At 44.5% G+C, this 19669-nt stretch overlaps 1 protein-coding gene across 1 annotated transcript in view; it reads left to right on the top strand.

Annotated features, from left to right (window-relative positions):
* LOC109481319 (zinc finger SWIM domain-containing protein 8-like) overlaps positions 1 to 19669 on the top strand; it is a 28611-nt gene that overhangs the window by 5707 nt on the left and 3235 nt on the right. The window contains exons 3-26 of the mRNA XM_019783851.1: positions 3587 to 3740; positions 4082 to 4176; positions 4576 to 4751; positions 5105 to 5212; positions 5927 to 6129; positions 7054 to 7255; positions 7672 to 7853; positions 8185 to 8326; positions 8902 to 9903; positions 10331 to 10458; positions 11341 to 11515; positions 11816 to 12002; positions 12483 to 12578; positions 12997 to 13121; positions 13741 to 13962; positions 14103 to 14343; positions 14754 to 14985; positions 15488 to 15665; positions 16065 to 16188; positions 16834 to 16964; positions 17610 to 17774; positions 18415 to 18587; positions 18854 to 18860; positions 19218 to 19589. Coding sequence (XP_019639410.1) covers positions 3587 to 3740; positions 4082 to 4176; positions 4576 to 4751; positions 5105 to 5212; positions 5927 to 6129; positions 7054 to 7255; positions 7672 to 7853; positions 8185 to 8326; positions 8902 to 9903; positions 10331 to 10458; positions 11341 to 11515; positions 11816 to 12002; positions 12483 to 12578; positions 12997 to 13121; positions 13741 to 13962; positions 14103 to 14343; positions 14754 to 14985; positions 15488 to 15665; positions 16065 to 16188; positions 16834 to 16964; positions 17610 to 17774; positions 18415 to 18587; positions 18854 to 18860; positions 19218 to 19589 — 4820 coding nt within the window. The remainder of the gene's footprint in view (positions 1 to 3586; positions 3741 to 4081; positions 4177 to 4575; positions 4752 to 5104; positions 5213 to 5926; positions 6130 to 7053; positions 7256 to 7671; positions 7854 to 8184; positions 8327 to 8901; positions 9904 to 10330; positions 10459 to 11340; positions 11516 to 11815; positions 12003 to 12482; positions 12579 to 12996; positions 13122 to 13740; positions 13963 to 14102; positions 14344 to 14753; positions 14986 to 15487; positions 15666 to 16064; positions 16189 to 16833; positions 16965 to 17609; positions 17775 to 18414; positions 18588 to 18853; positions 18861 to 19217; positions 19590 to 19669) is intronic.

Below are 19669 nucleotides of genomic sequence, written 5' to 3'. Positions count from 1 at the left end.
GTAATCACTAACCCCCATGCAGGCCCTGAACACTGCGTGGCGCACGAAATGTATCAAAGTTTGAGGCGTAAAGAACCCTTGAATTATGCTTCGCCCCCTTGTTTTACACAATGTTTAATCTCTCTTCCGTAACTCCATACGTCAACCTCCCCTATCTAGGAGAAAAATAAAGAACTCGAGTGGCGATTTGGCACGTCGATGCGTTAGATTTTTTAAAAATTATATCTGAAATAGCGCGGGTCGGGTGACATCAAAATAAAGCCGTCCACGTCGCAAGGCCGGACACAAACTTGTACAAGTAAGGTTGTATTACTTTGTTATCGTTCTATATCTTATTAAGCCACCAGATTTTCGATATCAAAAAAAAAGAAATGTTTGGTTAAAAATACTATTTGCTCTACTGTATTTGCATGCATTGAAAACATACTAAAACATGCACGCATCGTCTGTCTGCGTAAAAATCTGTAGTCAACGCGGTTCAACTTCAAGTAACAGCGGCGCCGGCCCTTCGGAAACCTAAAGTCTCACACCGAAGATCGGGGTTGCGGGAGAGGATTTCGTACCGCGGGATATCCCGATAAATCCCGCAGGAGATCCCGCAAACTCCCGCAGGAGATCCCGCAAACTCCCGCGGGAGATCCCGCAAACTCCCGCGGGAGATCCCGCAAACTCCCGCGGGATCTCCCGCGGGACTTGATGCTTATCCCGAGATCTGTACTGTACATGCATAAATTATATTCTTATATCAAACTTCAAAGATTAACAATTGTACAGGTATGTTTCCAGTGCACCAGATAGCAGATTCCCCAGCTGAATGGTTTGTGATTGACCTGTAATTATGTGTAAATTAATGGTTTTATACAGCAGGGGTACATGTATATAACAAAATGGCCATACATGTACCAAAATGGGCTTGAAATACTTTTTCTGCATACATTGTACATGAAAGGTGTACCAGTGTACATATACTGGTGCAGGTGCTACTGTGGTAGACATCACACCATATAGTAATATGCAGATGGTATTTGAAGCCCTGGCTATAAAATGATTCAAAATCAAGACTACTGTATTCAGTTTAATCTGACACTCGGGTAGGTAAGATAGGAAGAGGACCTGGTGATTGTTAGTCATTGGAGTGTGCAGCTCTTGAATAGAAGGCACACAATCTTCTCAGCAATACAGTACTAGTCCTTCCCCATACCTTCAAAATGGCATAACTATAAAAAAAATAATAAGGGATATAAAAAACATGTAGGAATTGAAAAATTTGACCAATAGGGCAGCTCCCACTCCCCAAAAACTGGCTCTTGGGGACATGACCAATCCAACCTTCCAGATTACCATGTAATAATGAGGTCCCATAATGGTTGCTGGTGTAGTGCTCAGGGGCATAGGTCATGGAAGGTCATTGACCTTTGTGAAGTGGAAGGTCAATGACCTGTCTCCCTAACCTCCCATAACCTTTTGTCAGGGACTAGGCCTTGTGGAGGTGTGTCTGTAAAACTAGAAAAACTGGACAGTTTAGATCAAATCAAAAAGACACATGCAAATGCTATAAATCTAAATGTGATTTCAAAGATATCGTCTTTGTGCGTGCCTGTGAAATGCAGTTGGATTATGTCTGTCCAGGAAAGTAGTTTGTCTAGGAAACTGTATTTTGCCCAAGGTGACAGTGATTTTGCCCAAGGTAACACTGAAACTTGTGCCACAACGTAGTTCCATTAGGAAGGACATGACACTATAATCTGGACTGAAGGTTGTGTACATACATGTGTATTTATGTTAGCCTTACCTGGAACATTGTTACAGGGACAAGGACATTGTCTCAAGGCTACAGACTTGCAATTGGGTGGGGCTTTTTTTTTACCGTATATGAGAGCTGCATTTCCTGTTTTGTTTTCTTTTATTGTTTATCTCAGTCAGTGGTCATGTTTAACTCATAATATGCTTTACAGTTACATGTACATGCAAGTATGTCATAAACTTATGAACATGTTAAGGTAGATCTATAGTCTTTAACTTATAATTCTTCTTAGAAACCATTATATCAAGATAATTAACGTCCCAGACACAGTTGAATGACTTTCTATATGATTATACATCATTTTTGTCCTGTATTGTTCAAATGAATGCACATGTGTATGCAAAATGTTATAATACATACAGTTAGAGCAGTAGCATCATGCATTGGGGCATCCTAGCATTGAGTAATGGTGGCTATTTAGTAATAGGACCAGGTAAGGTTATCTATAATTGCATTTTGTGAGCAGGAATTGATTTCTGAGAGGTCGTTTGGGGTCGCCGTGTTACAGCTGAGGGAAGAAGTCAGGAGGGTGTGGAAGGGGTTTTGTGGAAGCTAGAATTCCCACTAGGGTTTCTGTTGGATTTTCACAGTGATCTTAGCAGAGTTAGTAAAATAAATTTAGAAATAGTAGAAACAAGTCTTAGATTGTTTTTCTTGAGCTATAAAAATGTGCAACATAATTTTATATGTAGCACTGTGAATTGATTTATTTATATTTGAATTTTCATGGTAGGAGGGGAAAAGGAGACTTTTGATGGTGTTTTTAAGTTTATGGTTGAAGCAATTATAATTATGTAAGTACAGTAAAAATTTCATCAATTATTTGTACACATGCAAATTATTGGTCAAAGCAAATCACCCAAATACCACTCCAGTACCTACTTTTTGCCTACCAGTACCATTTGCTAGCTGTGACATCATATAATCTCCAAGCAGATGTTAAGGTGGCTGCAAAAGACAGTATCAAATTTGCCAAGCATTATCAGATTTATCCATTAGCTAGCCAGACTGTATCCATTTTGCTCTGTCTTTTGCAGCCACCTAAACCTCTGCTTGGAGATTAACATCATAATCATAATCGTATATACTGAACTCTACATATGAAAATACTCAGATTGCAGTTTGCCATTTTGGGGGAGGGGGGGCCAAGTGCATGGCAGCTCCATGCTATCATATGACAGTGAGGTATGATACGTACATGTAAGTGTGGATGTGATCTGGGGTCAGACTGGCATACAGACTAAATATACAGCATGGCCGTGTGTCTGTGTGGGGATATGTAGACTCAGTGTGTTTCCTATATGGTGGGCAGATCTAGAATATGTGGTAAGGTCTGAGCTGCATATATGTCAGTCTGGTGTGAGTTAGGGACTGGGATGCTGTCATGGCATATGTGTTTTGCTGTGTCAAAGTGATGTTAGATGTTAAACAGTTTACTTCAAAAATCATGATCAGCAGCTGGGATGGTGTTAGCTTTGTATGTATGTATACTATTATATAAGGGTGTTTCATATCTATATGGATAACTCTATCTATGTATTCATGGTTGTCACTGTTTGACCATTTGACTACAATTTGTACAAATGTTACAGTAGTACAATTTACAGGTATACAGGTATTTCCCTCAAGATCAACTACAATATATTTCTGATACATTCAGACTTCCCGGTAATATGAAATGTCCAATTTGCTCTCAAAGCTTTTGACAAAAGAATCTTGTGAGTGTGTCTTCAAATGAATGCACCTAAACTAAAGCCCATTTTTCCTTATGCCGACCCACAGAAGGCCCAGTGGTTCCCCTGGTTGAGCTATCTGCGAGGCAGGTGGCACAGCACATTCCATTTGAGGTGGTGGAGAGAGTTTACCCGCCGGTTCCTGAACAGCTGCAGCTCCGCATCGCTTTCTGGAGCTTCCCGGAGAATGAAGAGGATATCAGGTGGGGGGGGGGTGAGGGAGAAGGGGAGGGAATGAGTGAGTGAGTGAGTGAGTGAGTGAGTGAGTGAGAGTAGGTGAGTGAATGTGTGAGTGAGTGAGAGGGAGGGAGGGTGAATGAATGAGAGAGAGGGAGGGGTGGAGGGAAGCAAGAAGAGAAAAAGGAGATGGAAATAGAAAGGGAATGAGAGAGGGAACAAAGCAGGTACAACATATTTTTGAAGGGTGCATGTAAGCTTACAGTTTTACAGAGAAAAAGTAAGAATAGAAAAATATAGCTAACTTAAAGCTTCTTTATGATGCAACCAAATTTTAAGGTTTTTATAATGTTTTTTCTCCACATAGGCTGTACTCGTGTCTGGCTAACGGCAGTGCCGATGAGTTCCAGAAGGGGGAGCACCTGCTCAAGGCCAGGGCAGTCAAGGAGGCGCTACAGATAGGTGAGAACACATCACTCACTATCTGGTTTAGCGTCTGATGTTTCCCGACTTCTGAGGGTTAGACATGCTTGCACACTGATGCTGAGGCTTGATGGCAGCCTGCCACTTGCCTCTGTCCTGTGGGTTGAAAATAAAATGAAGCTAAATATGTCAAGCTACCTTTACATTTAAATGTTAGTAAGAGCATTGAAGTAGGAACTGTAGATACTAGGTAAAAAAATTGATTTTTTAAAAGATATCTTAATCAAGATTTTTACCACAATTAATAGGACAAGTATGGTGGGATCTCGAGATGTGGCCCTCTTCAAACACAGGACCTCTATAGGCCAAAACACAGTTACTCAAGCAACTGGATATGATTTTGACCCTTTCCAAAACCACGTGCGGATTGTTTTCCAGGTTTCCACCTAAGTGCGACGGTGGTGCCCCCACAAGGCCTGCCGCAGCCCAAGGGTTCGTTTAACGTAGCGGTGGTGTTTGACCGTCGGCGAATCACAGCGTGCAGCTGCACCTGTAACAGCACAGCCAAGTGGTGCGCTCACGTCGTCTCACTGTGTCTCTTCAGGATACATAATGTACGTGCACAGCAAAAATTTTCCTTCCTCATTCTAGATGTGAAATACAAAAACATTTCTTAGAATGGTATTCAGGACAATACTTGTTTCTTGTTTTGTCTTACCGAGAGAAATACAATAACAGACCAATTTTTGTATTTCCTTAGTAGAACATAGTAAAGAATCCCATTTCTCAAACGTGTTTAATCTTTTATCACATACATTTATTGAGAATACAATGTACAGTGTTTGATCTTGACTACAGAAAGATCTTAAGCTAAGCCTACTTATTTTCTCACTGCCCTACCCCTTTAAGCACTTGATATCCTTTCAGAAAACAGCCCAATGATCCTTGTTTTGTTTTGTTGCTACAGGCGGGTGCAGTGTGCCTGCGGGCTCCTGTGTCAGAGTCTCTCTCCCGTCTCCATAGAGACCAGCTGCAGAAGTTTGCTCAGTACCTCATCAGCGAGCTTCCTCAGCAGGTATGAATCGAACACCCCTCTGGGGCAGTGGTATCACCCAAAGTTACTGCACAAAAATCTACTGCAGGGCAATTCCATTTCTAGAAATGGGGGGTAGTAAAGGTGTAGTACTTGAAGTTTTGCTCAGTACCTCATCAGCGAGCTTCCTCAGCAGGTACGAACACCCCTCTTTCATTATGTAGCAAGTGGCAGAACATAGTTGGAAGGGCTGGTCACCATAATAAAATTAATATATTGAGTACTTGAGTAAGTATAAACAGAGCAGCAGTGGATATTTATTTCACTATCACGAAAGTTCATCTGTGTTGGTAGTTAAAAGTTTAATTTGATCCAACACACAGAAGTACTCTCACCTAGAACTTTCCACCAGTCACTCTGGTCTTCCTCAGTAGGCTGACCCAGTGAGGCTTGTCACGTGGCTTTGTCTACCGCATACTAGTACCTTTGACCCAGTTTTGATGTCACACTAAATAGAAGCCATGTGACAAGCCTCACTGGGTCAGTCTACTGAGGAAGACCAGATCTAGGGTGACCGGTCAAAAGCTCTAGAGGAGGCAATTCTTTGTGTTGGATCAAAAGTTTTACTACCAACACAAATGAACTTTCATGATAGCGAAATAAATGTCCACTGATGGATCACTGTTTAACTTTCAACAGACATTTATTTTGGTGTACTTCCTGATTTTGACTCTGAACGTGGCCCCCCCCATGCAGATCCTCCCCACCGCGCAGCGTCTGCTGGACGAGCTCCTGTCGTCCCAGGAGACGGCGATCAACACGGTCTGCGGCGCTCCGGACCCAACGGCCGGACCCTCCGCTAACGACCTGCCGACATGGTTCCTGGACGAACAGACGCTCCACGAGAACATCAAGAAGATGCTGATACGATTCTGTGGACCTGCTCCGATCGTCTTCAGGTTTGTGGGTTTGTTTGTTTGTTTGTTTGTTAGTGAGGAGGAACAGACGCTCCACGAGAACATCAAGAAGATGCTCATCCGATTCTGTGGACCCGCTCCTATCGTCTTCAGGTGAGAACTCTGATTTTCAGGTGCAAATTCTGATGTTCAGTCGAGAAATTCTCATCTTCAGGTGAGAAATTCACATGAGAACATCAAGAAGATGCTGATACGCTTCTGTGGGCCCGCTCCTATTGTCTTCAGGTTTGTGTTTGGCATGAAAGTTGATCTGTGTTGGTACACTCACTCACTCACTCACTCACTCACTCACTCACTCACTCACTCACTCACTCACTCACTCACTCACTCACTCACTCACTCACTCACACTCTCACTCACTCACTCACTCACTCACTCACTCACTCACTCACTCACTCACTCACTCACTCACTCACTCACTCACTCTCTCACTCACTCACTCACTCACTCACTCACTCACTCACTCACTCACTCACTCACTCACTCACTCACTCACTCACTCACTCAATCCTTTTCTGAACCTAGTGGTTCTTGTGGCAACAGGAAGGATTTCCATCTGGCCCTATCTGCAGCTGTGTCCGGGGCTGTGTCCAGAGTCAGCCCCCTCTCTTTTAGGTCCCTCTAATATTTATTATTGTTCTCCTCCACGTCTCTTTTGAACGCCCTCTATTTCTTTTCCTGTCGGTAGCCATGTTAGGGCGACTCATGCTATTGAGTCTGGGGGCATGCGAACATCTGTTGCGAACATTGTTATTATGAAATAAAGACTCAACTTTAACTGCCAACACTGCAATGAATTGGGACTTTTTAAAGTCTGGGAATTCAGGCCTCAATTTGGAAAGTGACTTTCCAACTTGACGTGACTGTTAAAGTGACCAGTGTTCATTGTTTGTTTGTTTGTTGCAGTGATGTAAACTCGCTGTACCTGTCGACCACGGCTCCCCCCGCTGCAGCGGAGTGGTCCAACCTTCTCCGCCCGTTGCGCGGCCGGGAGCCGGAGGGCATGTGGAACCTGCTGTCCATCGTCAGGGAGATGTTCCGCCGCCGGGACAGCAACGCTATCCCACTGCTGGAGATCCTCACTGAGGAGTGTATAGGCTGTGATCAGGTATTTTCAGTAATTAAAAGTTTTGAATTTCATACGGTGATGTAAAGCTTGTATGAGGGAGCTTCAGGGAAACCCGTGCGAAACCTCTGCATGTAAAAGAACCCAATACACAAATCAAGAAGCATAGACTCGAGGTGACCCGGTGTGCTTGGCTGTTAATGCGAGCTGTAACGAAGCAACATTGCATTGGTAGCTTCTCCTGTGTTGAGGATGATTGCGTTGCTGAAAGTTGTGTATTTGGACGTATTTGATTGCACCCAATTATTGACTTAAGTGTAATCTTTTATATGTTGAATCGTTTGTAGCACCTTCCTCAAACTTGTTAAGAAAAAACAATGCTTCTGTCCGCGAGTTATTCAAATAAAAATTAATTGATTCATTTCATTGCTTAAAAAGTGTATCTGACTCTGCCATAGATTGTGATCTGGTGGTTCAACACACGGACGACAGAGGCGCACGGCTCGACCCACAGTAACCGCGCCACCAGCAACAACAGCAGTGCCAACATCTCCCAGCACGGCGCGGCAGGGCTGTGTGACGAACTAGTGGTGCTCTGGAGACTGGCTGTGCTGAACCCTGCACTCAAGGCCTTCGACAGGTGAGGGTTAGGGTTAGGTTTAGGGTTAGGGTTAGGGTTAGGGATAGGGTTAGGGGTAGGGGTAGGGATAGGGTTAGGGTTAGGGTTAGGGTAGGGTTAGGGTTAGGGTTAGGGTAAGGGTTAGGGTTAGGGTAGGGGTTAGGGTTAGGATTAGGTTAGGGGTATGGTTAGGGTAAGGGTTAGGGTTAGGGTTAGGGGTATGGTTAGGGTAAGGGTTAGGGTAGCATTAGGTTAAGGTTTAGGTTAAGCCCTGACAGCGAGAGATTGAATGTGTGTCACAGCCTAGGGTTAGGGTTCAAGGTTCAAATGTCACGACCTTTCCCCCCTGCAGGTGGGAGATGGAGCACCAGCTGAAGCAGTGGCACGTGTTCGTGGTCGACAAGGCGCGGAAGAGCCGCGGCGGGAACAACGCCATCACGCCCTTCGACATCGAAGTCTTCCCGGGCTTCAAGCCCGCCATCGAAGCCTGCCAGGTTTGTTTGTTTATTTGTTCATTCCTTAAGTTCTTTCTGAAAAGCATGTTGGCAGAACGTACTGCACCTGTACGAAACCTGTAATGTGTATTGTGCATAGCACTTCAACAGAACGTCTCATACAAGGTCGTATTTGCACATATAATATCCCATCTGTAGTTTTCAAATGTTATGTCTGTAGCGGGCAAAATTCAGGATTTTAAACATCATGCCAGTGAATCAAAATGACTAAAATGGAGAGTCCAAAATGACCAGGTGAGTGAAACCTAATGATTTTAGAGTCAAATATCTCAAGATCTGTTTTGGTCTGGACCAAAATTATCAAATCATAATGTAGATTTGTTTGTTTGAAGTTAAAACTTTTGTTCCAACACAAAAAAATTCTCTCACCTAGACTAGAGTGATTGGTCGAAAGCTCTAGGTGAGAGAATTTTTTGTGTTGGAACAAAAGTTTTAACTTCAAACATGTAACTACCAAGTGAACACAGATGACCTTTCATGATAGTATAATGTAGATTTGTTTGTCATTTGTGTGTTTAAACCTTTGTTCATTTCTGATTCCTGTTCCTTGTCAGGTCGGCTGGGAGGATTTCCCGCTGGAGAACGTTCCTCACCTGGACGTGACGCTGCGCGACCGGGAGAAACGTTCGGCAGGAATCCCGAACGAGGACATGGGCGTCTTCGTGTCGATGAGCGCGCAGCTCGCGGAGTGCGCGTTCCGTCAGCAGGGAGGAGCCGGCGCGCAGGCCGGTAGTATGGACGCTACGGTTAGCGGTCAGAAGGACTCACACCGAGCGCAGGAGAACGAGAGAAGGCAGGAGAGGAGAGTTAGTGCGGACGAGGCCGTCGACGAAGGCGTTCCGACCTTGGACACGTCGTTTTCCGAACTCCAGGACGGGGACGACTCGCTCGACCTTGAGGAGAGTGACCTCCCGCCTCAGGACGAATCGTCGGCTTCCAAATCAGGGACTACGGAGGCGGAGGAGGTGGGTGTTGCCATGGCAACGGTGAAATCTCAGGTATCAATTTCAGGAGCTGACGTAGCCGGGACTGAAGCCGGCCCCGCGTTGGCGCCCTCGCATTCAGAAGCTGTGGATAGTAGTAGCGATTTTGATCATGTTCCGTCATCCTCAGGTGTAAACAGGACTCCACATTTGCCGCCCGCTGATTCGAGTTGCGTTTCAGACGAGACTGACAGCAGCTCCGATTTGCAGCCCGCGGATTCGGCTAGGACTAGCAAATCAAAGCTGCAGGCGAAACTCACCAAGTCGCCCGACAAATCCCCCCAAAGAACAGTGCGGAGAAAACCGAAACAGAAACCGCTAAAATCCGACTCAGACCTTTCGAACAACGCCAGCAGCTCTCCGTCAGACGAGGTGGATTCTGATTGGATGAATGACTCCAGTAGCCATGGTAACCATGTGATTGGCAGTGCTAGAGAGCAGGGGATCGGTCCAGACGAGTACCAGATGTATTATTATGATACCAGTGCTCTCACCCCAAGGAAGCCCAAACCGCCCAAGGAACAGGGAGACAACTACTTTGCTGGGCTCAAGTTTATAGATGACCCACTGGAGGTGAGTAGCTATTGTCTGAGATAACACATACCTCCCAAATTGCCATATGGCCACCTATGACAGTTTAGCTTGTAGACTTGAATTAGAGTTACCACAATCAGGGAGCCAAGTTTTAAACCTTTATAGAGCTTGCTCCTTAAGAGAAGTACGCCCTGACTATCAATGGCATCAATGTCCTTTACTCTTTTGGACTCAGAACAGCAATTGGGCCGGAAAACTGAGAAAGACTGAGTGAATCGGTTGAAAATTTGAAAGTAATTCTTTCAGTTGGAGAACACAAGGAAATTGGTACTCAAGCAACTGGTTAGGTTTTGAAAGGTTGCTCAAGTAACAATTTTTGTGTGTTTCTTATTACCTGGATGTCTAGCCTTCATCTGTGCAGGTTTTTGCTTCCCTAATTCACTGATTCTGTGCTGTGTGTGTGTAGATTCTGTACTGCCAGGCGGAGGCCCTCCATGCTCACGGCTACACCCGGGAAGCGTGCCAGCTGGCTAAAGAGCTGGCCATGCAGATGCTGGCGAGTCCTCCCATTCCATCAGGACACTCCACATGCAGGTAAGGGCAAGGGGAAAACACTAATTTATGTTTACGGAAGGAAACATATTGTTTTTGCTCAGTTTCTTCTTCTTCTCCAAACAGTGACCTCTAACCTGGTCAATGACCTGTACCAGACTGTCGCTCACCATGGTAACTGGTGTTGGGTTACATAATGTTGCAATTTTATAGAAGGAGGGATTTAGACTCCTGTCACCATATACATTGTATGTCAATGTGTTTGAGTAAGAATTAACAGAGAAGACCATATCCAAAGGTAAACATTATGCATTTGCTTTGCAAATGTTACTTTTCTAGAAGTCAACATTTATAGAAGGACTGACTATCAACTTTACTACCCGGAGTATGTCCAAACTATAAGGTTTGATCCACTCAGATCCCTACTCTTTTCAATAATTGCCATGGGATCTTTATATTTTACGTGCTCGAGCTGTGGCTCTCCTCAAACATGGGACCTCTGGCTTTGCATCCCATCTGAGAGAATGTCCCTAACCAAAGCTAGATATTCAGTTTTAGCTGAGTCGAGTGAAGAAATAGGTGTAAACTGCCTTTCCCAAGCACAACACTGGGGCAGGCCAAAGATCCAAACCCAGCACTTTTGGATTCTGAGTCCCTAACTACAAGACATCTTGCCACCTTTTAATGAAATCCTTGTTTTATATTCCAGAAGTCTTGTAACTAGTTGGGCAATCCTAGTTGTCTTTTGTACAGCTAAACCAATAAAATAAATGAAATAATATAAAACTCATTGAAACAAACTAATCTAGAAGGATATGAACTTCTCTCAGCAAACAGTTCAAGAGACTCAACATCGCCTAGTTGCACTTCATAATGAAGAGTACCAATGATGATGATGATGATCTTCTATTTTTTCCATCCCAGAAGCCGGCACTGCCCGTCGGGGATGACCTGCACGTTTGCGAGCACGACGCTGGCGAAGGCGGCGTTCCTGTGCAGCGTTCTGTTGGAGCAGGCCGACTGCCACACACTCGCCTTCCAGGTCGGGCTCTTCGGATTAGAGATGCCGCGACTACCTGCTTGCAGCAAGACTCTCGAGGTCAGGACCCTTTTTAAAAAAATTTTTTAGCTTGTCTACATATAAAATACATTAGGCAAAAGTAATTAGCCATATATAATTCTTTCTACTTAAGAAAGAACTGTACATGTTTTCTTGTAGGTCAAACTGAGACCAGACGGTAAGGTTTGAACCACTCACTTTTGGTAAGTGTGTGTGTGTGTGGGGGGGTCTGATGACCACCAGGCCTCTGGTTTAAGAGTGTTGTAGCTCTGATGATTACATGTACACAGTGCACATTTGGCACTTAAGAAAGAACTGTACATTTTTGTTTCTTTGTAGGTAAAACTAGCGAACCAGGAGTCAGAGCTGGTTGGCCTTCTGAAGAAGATCCCGCTGGGTCCAGTGGAGATGGACATGGTTCGTGAGCGCGCAGAGAACCTGCGGAGCGGCAAGTCCCACCATCGTGGCGAGGCCGTGCTCCCGCTCATGCTCGCCAGCTTCATCTTCGATGCTCTCTGTCTGCCCAGTAAGGCTGCGGTTTTGTTTGTTTACCTTTGCAGGAGGAAAATATGTTGTTTTTGCTCTGTTTCTTTTTTATCTTCTTCTTCTTCCGTTTCAAACAAATAAAGTCAATGACCTGGACCAGATGGTAACTGGTAACTGGTGCTGTAACTGACACCCTGTGGTTTAGGGTGACATTATGTAGCAAGTGGCAGGACAGAGTTGGAGGGGCTGGTCACCATGTATATTTAAAATTCAGTAAGAATACTAGACAGAGCAGTAGGGTAGACCATGTGAAGGTAAACATTGGGTACTTGCTTTCCAAATGTTACCTTAAAGTTTCTTTTTCCCATTTTTGTAACTACAAAATAAGTAAAACACGGAGTGATATAATATGATTTGACAATTTTATTTATTATGTTCGAATATAACAAAACTAAGTGAGGGTAGAATCTGCGTATCACTGTTTGGCAGGCAGACACTGAAGTTGATATGTGTTTTTCAGACAACTGTAACGGGAGTTCCCGACCAAACATCCAGGTAAAGGATCGGCAGCCCACAGACGAACTTATGGGATTCGAGGCTGCTGTCACTGCCCTCGGTAGGAGACAAGTATTTTTTTTTCCTTTCCACAAGGCCACACCAATTTAATTTCTCAATGAATATTGGATACTTCAATTTCATTTTTAAATGACTTGCAAAAAAGGGCAAGCTTGTACCATTCAGGTTCTGAATTAAACCCAAACTGCTCATATTTGGGCTCCAACAGTTGGATAGTCCTTGTCTACTATCCTAGTTGTTACAGTTTTGCCATTTATCATTTGCAGTTCAAAATTCATTGTTTGAAGTACTGTATAATTATCAACCAGCCTAGTACATTGTATGTTGACTTTGTGGCCTCTGTGATAGCATTTGGTGCTAGACAAAGGATGCCTTCATTCTTGCCCTTTTTTTCTGTTTTCTCTTTCCAGACTGATATAATGACATTTCTACATTATTTTTCCTACGGTATTCTCCAGGGCTGAAGGCCAATGTGAGCGAGGCTGAGCATGCACTTCTGTGTGAAGGCACTAGGAGGCAGCGCGGAGAGTTGGCTCTGGCTATGCTCCTGCACTACAAGGACGATCAGACCAAGCTTAGAAAGGTTTGTTTACTTGTTTGTTTGTTTGTTTGAGGCTTTATCTATTCATGAAATACTCAAATTTGGCCTGCTGGCCATGCTTCTACACTACAAGGACGATCAGACCAAGCTTAGAAAGGTTTGTTTACTTGTTTGTTTGTTTGTTTGAGGCTTTATCTATTCATGAAATACTCAAATTTGGCCTGCTGGCCATGCTTCTACACTACAAGGACGATCAGACCAAGCTTAGAAAGGTTTGTTTACTTGTTTGTTTGTTTGTTTGAGGCTTTATCTATTCATGAAATACTCAAATTTGGCCTGCTGGCCATGCTTCTACACTACAAGGACGATCAGACCAAGCTTAGAAAGGTTTGTTTGTTTGAGCCTTTGTGTAGTGCTGTGTACCAGTTCGCTGGCCTTCTAAAAATGTTTAGGTTCAAGTCCAAAAAAAAACCTAAAAGTCAAGAACCGATTCCGGACTTTTTACAAAATAAACATGTCACATACCCCTTTTCTTTTCAAACCACCTAAAACCTTCCATAGATTTTAAAATGAAGAAAACATTGCCATCGGGCAGTGTCAAGTTCTGTTGTTATTCAGTTGTACCCCAATATGTACTAAAATTTTTCTGTCCTGTCCTCAGATCTTGAACAAACTGTTGGACAAGAACAGTAACCAGCAGTGTAAGACTGCCTCCTGCTATCCATCTGGGGTGGCCAATCAAAGCCCAGCTCACAGGTCCGGTAGCCAATCAGGCTCCAGATCTCCCAGCCAATCAGGATCCAGGCCACCCAGCCAACCAGGAGCCGGCTCCCGACCTTCCAGCCAACCAGGATCAAGACCAGCCAGCCAATCAGCTCCCATGGTTAGATTTTGCCCTTATAAGGCTCTTTTTCTCATTATTTGCATATTTTATTGTCTTGAAGGCTCTTTCTTCACAGTTATTTGAAAGTTCTACTTTTTTCACAGTTTTTTGAAAGTTATAACACACCTTCTTTCTCACAGGAGTCGGAAATACCAAAGAAGAAAGAGGTGACCTCTGCATCCCCCAAACCAGTGCCTGCAGGAGCAGAGTCCCAGCAGGCACCAACTGGGGAGCAAAGGACGGCCAGCCCTAAACAGCCCGGGGTTGGAACGGGCCAAACCAACGGGGTACAGGGGGGGACAGCCGAGCCTTTGGAGGGGACAACTGCAGCTGCCGTTGGTCCTGCTGCGACGCCACCTAGCGGGGCGTTTAGAACTGCAGGTCAGGGCAAACTCACACTGTAAATTATTCAGGCTTCTATGTTTCATAACTTTTGGCCCAGGATGTCCTCTCTGTCGTCTCATACTCAAATGTTTTAATTTTTGGCGACAGTGAATAGCTAAGTGAATAGTCCCATGTTTTTAAAGATGGAGCGTATTTTGTGACTTTTGATTTTTAAGGAAAATTGCAGACGGATTAACCATCATTTTAGGTAAAAGTTAAGGTAGTCCCATAGCCTTTTTGAGGCCTATAGAGGCAGTGGGTTGTTATTCAAATGTATCTAGGGTACTGTATTGGAAGGCGGAGCCCATCCCTCTCCTTCCACCACCTTCTACCTCCCCAACTAAAGTCATGTACTCAACTTTTAACAGCAAATCCAGACTAAAAGTTTAAGCTTTTTCCCTCTACAGCTCTTCCTGGTCGTGAAACAGGCACCCCTGAAACCGCCGAGCTCAGCGACACCTCCCCCACCCTGGGGCATCCTCCCCTTGGGGGTTGGGGCAAGCACGCCAGCCCCGGGAGCGACAGCGGATCCACCAGTGGCAAGTCCAGTGACTCGGTGGCCTCCAGTAGCTCCGGGGACCGAGGGGTGGGGGCCAGGCCCAAAATGCCACCCATTGAGATGTATGTACTCCCGAGCATGTATGTGTGTTTCCTTCATTTTTCTTTCTCTTTGTAATTCTTCTCGTAAAGTTAATTAATCAACCTTGAGTTGAGAAGTTAGTGAAGTTTTTGTAGTTAGTCTCTCCTAGAATATTGAAAGTCATTGAGATCAAGTTTTTCTTAATTGGGAATGTTTCAGTCTTGTCATGTCAGACTCTGCATGTTAATATTGAATAAACAAAGTTGAAGTTTGAAGATCACAAACAGCTAGTGACAAAATATGTTTACTTAACTTTAATGACAGTACAGTTATTCCATAAGGTCTACTAATACTAGATACTATATTAAATGTATGCTAAGTACATGTACATTTAATATATAAACCTTCAAAAATATTTGGGTGTACCAGGGTACCCACATAAAAAAAATTAGAACCACAACTCCAATTTTGGGTGCACCAAGGTGCACATGCACCCAGTATTTTGAGCCTAATTTTTTTCCTAATGTTTGCTTGTTGTATATTTTCCTTTTTCATCTACAGTGCCATCAGGAGGGGTAAGAAGGGGAGACATGAGACAGCAGTCCCCACTATCCCTAACCACCCCAGCGAGGCATCGGCACACTACATGTTCGAGCTGGCCAAGACTGTGCTGACCAAGGCTGGGGGAAACAGCAGTACATCTCTCTTCACACAGCCTTCAGCATCGTCAGGACAGCAGGTAGGGATCCCCCCATGCACACCCTCTAGCTTGTGGCCATACCTCTAACTTGGAGAGAACCATTCCCATTCTCAGAACTGCCTATAGAAGCTCAGGATGCTTTATCACTGTGGGATTTGTGTCAGCTGAATGTATAAAGAATTCTTTCACATTTCTTGTGAAGCAAGTTGAAATGTAGGGATTCCAGCATGTGTGTTAAGTTTTGAAAAAGTATCTTCACATTTGAATCAGCGAAGAACTGTGATACAAAAAATCAGTTGCAAGGGAAACATTGTTTGGATCATAGAATCATCCAGCAATCCAAGATTTTGTTTTTAAATTTGAGAAGAAGAATAAAAATAAAAATAATTGTAGTGAGGCTTTGTTTTATGCTGACCTAACGTTGTCTTTCTGTCCCAGGGTCCCCACCGTGCGCTGCACATGTGTGCGTTTGAGATCGGCCTGTACGCCCTGGGCCTCCACAACTGTGTGTCTCCTAACTGGCTGTCCAGAACATACTCCTCACATGTCTCATGGATCACAGGTAGGCTGGGTTTTACTCCTGCATACATATCTATATGATTGCAGGGAACAGTTTTACTGCAACACTAAACAGTATTACAACTATTATAGCATTACGCAATGTGAACTAGTTAGAATTGCCCTTAGGAAGGTGACAGAACATCGACTGAATAAGCGTGTAAAAAGTAAAAAAAAGATCTCTTCACAACTTTGCAGGCACGCGGCACAGCCGCAGCTGGCTACATTATACCAATCGACTTGTTACACCTAACCCTTGAACATCTAATTTTAAACAGTGTTTAAAGCTATCTAATGATAAAGCCCCTACTGTACTTGGTGACAGTGAGTTCCACTCTGCGATAGTTCTAGAAAAGAATGAGTATTTGAACACCTCAATCCTTGGTTGATTAAACTCTGGCTATTTCTTGTTCTTTTCTGAGCTGGTATGGTACAAAGTATGAGGAGTTGTCCTTGCCTGTACCCTGTAGGATGCCTTTAACAGTTGTTAACAATGTTTTTACCCATGTTTTGTAGGCCAAGGCATGGAGATCGGCAGTGCTGCTGAATGAGCAGTATTAAGAGTATTGCTGAGATTATACCTAGTATATGTTTCCCCTGTAGGATGCTTTAAACAGTTGTTAATAATGTTGTTGCCCGTGTTTCGTAGGGCAAGCGATGGAGATCGGCAGTGCTGCCATCAGCCTGCTGGTAGAACAGTGGGAGGGGCACCTGACCCCACCTGAGGTCGCATCGCTCGCTGACCGCGCCTCTCGTGCCAGAGACCACAACATGGTCCAGGTGGGTACAGTAGGCTCAGGGCTCCAAGAGACTGGGTGCATATCATCCTCTTTTGATGAAATATGCATTAGATTTTTCATTAGTCAGTGACATGTGTAGTTGACCTTGTACATGTGTAGTTGACCAGACAGTAGTTGTATGTACTGTATTACTTTACATTTACTTTGACACTGTACACAGTACAATTAGCCTTCAGGCTTGGTTTTGCGAAGAAAAAATATTTTACCACTCTTGGTGGCAAATGTGCAGATGTTGGCACATTGGCACATCAAATCCGTAGTGTGTTTTTGGCACACATTTTTACAAATTAGCGTAAGAGACTTGATGGGCATCGCTCCACCATACAGGGAGGGAAGTCGTGTAAAGTGCTCTCAAGGGCACGACGTTGGGACATGGTGAGTTTCGAACTTGGGACCCATTGACAGTAAGAGTCTAACGGTTGTGCCACCAACACCACATGTTTGCAAAGAAAAGGTTATTTAAAATTTCTCCCACGCCGTCTCTCCCAGGCTGCAGCCCAGCTGGCCCTGTCTGTCCTGCCCCACGCTCATGTCTGTCATTATGATGATAATATTGTAGAAGATTGCTGTACTAGTAGAAAGTTGCAGTACTTTTTTCTGTCAGTAAAGATGTTTCCCTCCCCAGGCTGCAGCCCAGCTGGCCCTGTCCGTCCTGCCCCACGCCCACGCCCTGAACCCTAACGAGATCCAGCGGGCGCTGGTCCAGTGTAAGGAGATGAACTTCGAGATGCTGGAGAAGGGATGTCTGGCCGTGGAGCGGGCAGCGAAGGGCGGCGGGGTGCCCGCAGAGGTCTGTTTGTTTGTTTGTTTATTTGTCTCTTGAATAGCATTTTCCATTCACAGTTTAATTTTCCTGGAGCCCTTGTACATCTACAGAATAATGGTAGAAGTTTGTTTGTTCCTTGGTTTGGCTCTCCAGTTACTGTAGCATTTTAAATCAGCAATCTACTCTTCTTGGAGCCTTTGTACACTTGAACATTAACAGAATACGTAGAAGAAGTTTGCTTCATTGGCTCTTCAGTAGCATTTTCCATTGAGGTATTCCCTTCTTGGAGCCCACATACACTTAAACATTTACAAATAATATAGCAAAGGTTTGCATATTTTAAGTCAGCAATCTACTCTTCTTGGAGCCTTTGTGCACTTGAACATTAACAGATATATAGCAGAGGTTTGTTTTCTTGTTTGCTTGTTTGTTGCTTCCATGCATGCAGGTTTTGTTTTCGATGTGTTTGTATGTCTGTAGTTCCAGTGTAAACATGTCAACATTTGGCTTGTGCCATTATCAAAGACTGGATACTACTACTAATACACCTAGGTACTCTTTACTAGTGCTGTCCACATACATATAAGATAGTAGTTATTATTGTATAGAAAATTATTCCATGTATTCTATAATAATGTTGTTGTTTTTTGTTTGCATCTCGCAGGTCCTGTTTGAGGTTGCGCGCCAGTGGTTCTGGTTGTACGAGAAGTCGCTCAACACCGGGGCCAACCGGAACAACCCCCAGAACCCCAACGTGGAACAGGCGACCTCCGACCCGGAGACGTCCCGCACCCCTCCCGACGTTCCCCCGCCAACCGTCGAAATTATCCCCTACAGGTACGTCGGTGAAGGTTATAAGATAAACTTTCAGTCGTGTGCATCAATAGAATCCTTTATATTAAAAATACGTACACAATGTCAGAAACAGAAGGCAAAAAAAAGACAACACTGGTTCATTGTCTGGTACGTCAGTGAAGGTTAGACATCCAGGTAATAAGATACAGAGTAAAGAGACTCTTTTTACACAACCAAGTCTTTTACTAAGCCGACGTCACAATGTGAAACAGTCAGGGCAATTCTGACTGTTTCACATTGCATTGCAGCTGTACTGTACCATGAATACATTTTTCGGAATAAAGTTGTGGCATACGAGATCGTGAGTGCGTTATTTGTCTTAGTGTAATCATGCTCGTTGCTATACCCCTCTCCCCTCCCCTCCCCTTTGGGACGCCATTAGTGCTATTCCGGCCTATCGTATAGGCCGGGTAACTGTATAGAATGCGCTGACAAATGGGCTATACAGATATAAATATGCGGAATCCTCTGTAAACTTAAATCAAAGTTCAACATAAATAACAAAGAGTTGTGAGCAATAAGTACTCAAAGGTATACATAAACAAAACGTGTGTTACATGAAACATGTTACATATATTGCCTCACTAACTGCTCCTCTTACATCCTCTACAGCACCGTCCAAGCCAACGGCGTTGTCGCCCCCCTCGAGCCCCACCCCTACCCCCCTTTCCAACCCTCCCCCTCCCCCCCAACCACATCCACCCCTACCCCCAGATCTACGAGTACATCCCCCACGCTGTCCCCCCACCCTGTGCCACCTCCAGCCCTATTAACCCCACCTCCCTAACCCCCCAGCCCCACCCCATCCCCCAAACCCAAATCTACGACCCTGCCCACCCCATGCCCCCCCACCCGGGGTATTACCAGTACACCTTCCCACGTTTCCCCATGGTGACTTACTCCACAGGCACCATGGCGCCTACCAGCATCAACACCATGCCTGCCACCACACGGCCTTCCTACCGCACCACCCCCTACCCCTCAGTCCCTCCCCATCTACACCACCCACCACATCCACACCCGACCCCCTGCCGTTATAACCCTACACCGTACCCCCCTCTGGT

This window comes from Branchiostoma belcheri, unplaced genomic scaffold (genome assembly GCF_001625305.1).
Source record: "Branchiostoma belcheri isolate BF01 breed outbred unplaced genomic scaffold, Haploidv18h27 scaffold55, whole genome shotgun sequence".
Lineage (NCBI taxonomy): Eukaryota > Metazoa > Chordata > Leptocardii > Amphioxiformes > Branchiostomatidae > Branchiostoma > Branchiostoma belcheri.
Note: the sequence above shows the minus strand (reverse complement) of the source record. Positions and strands in the feature narration are given on the sequence as shown.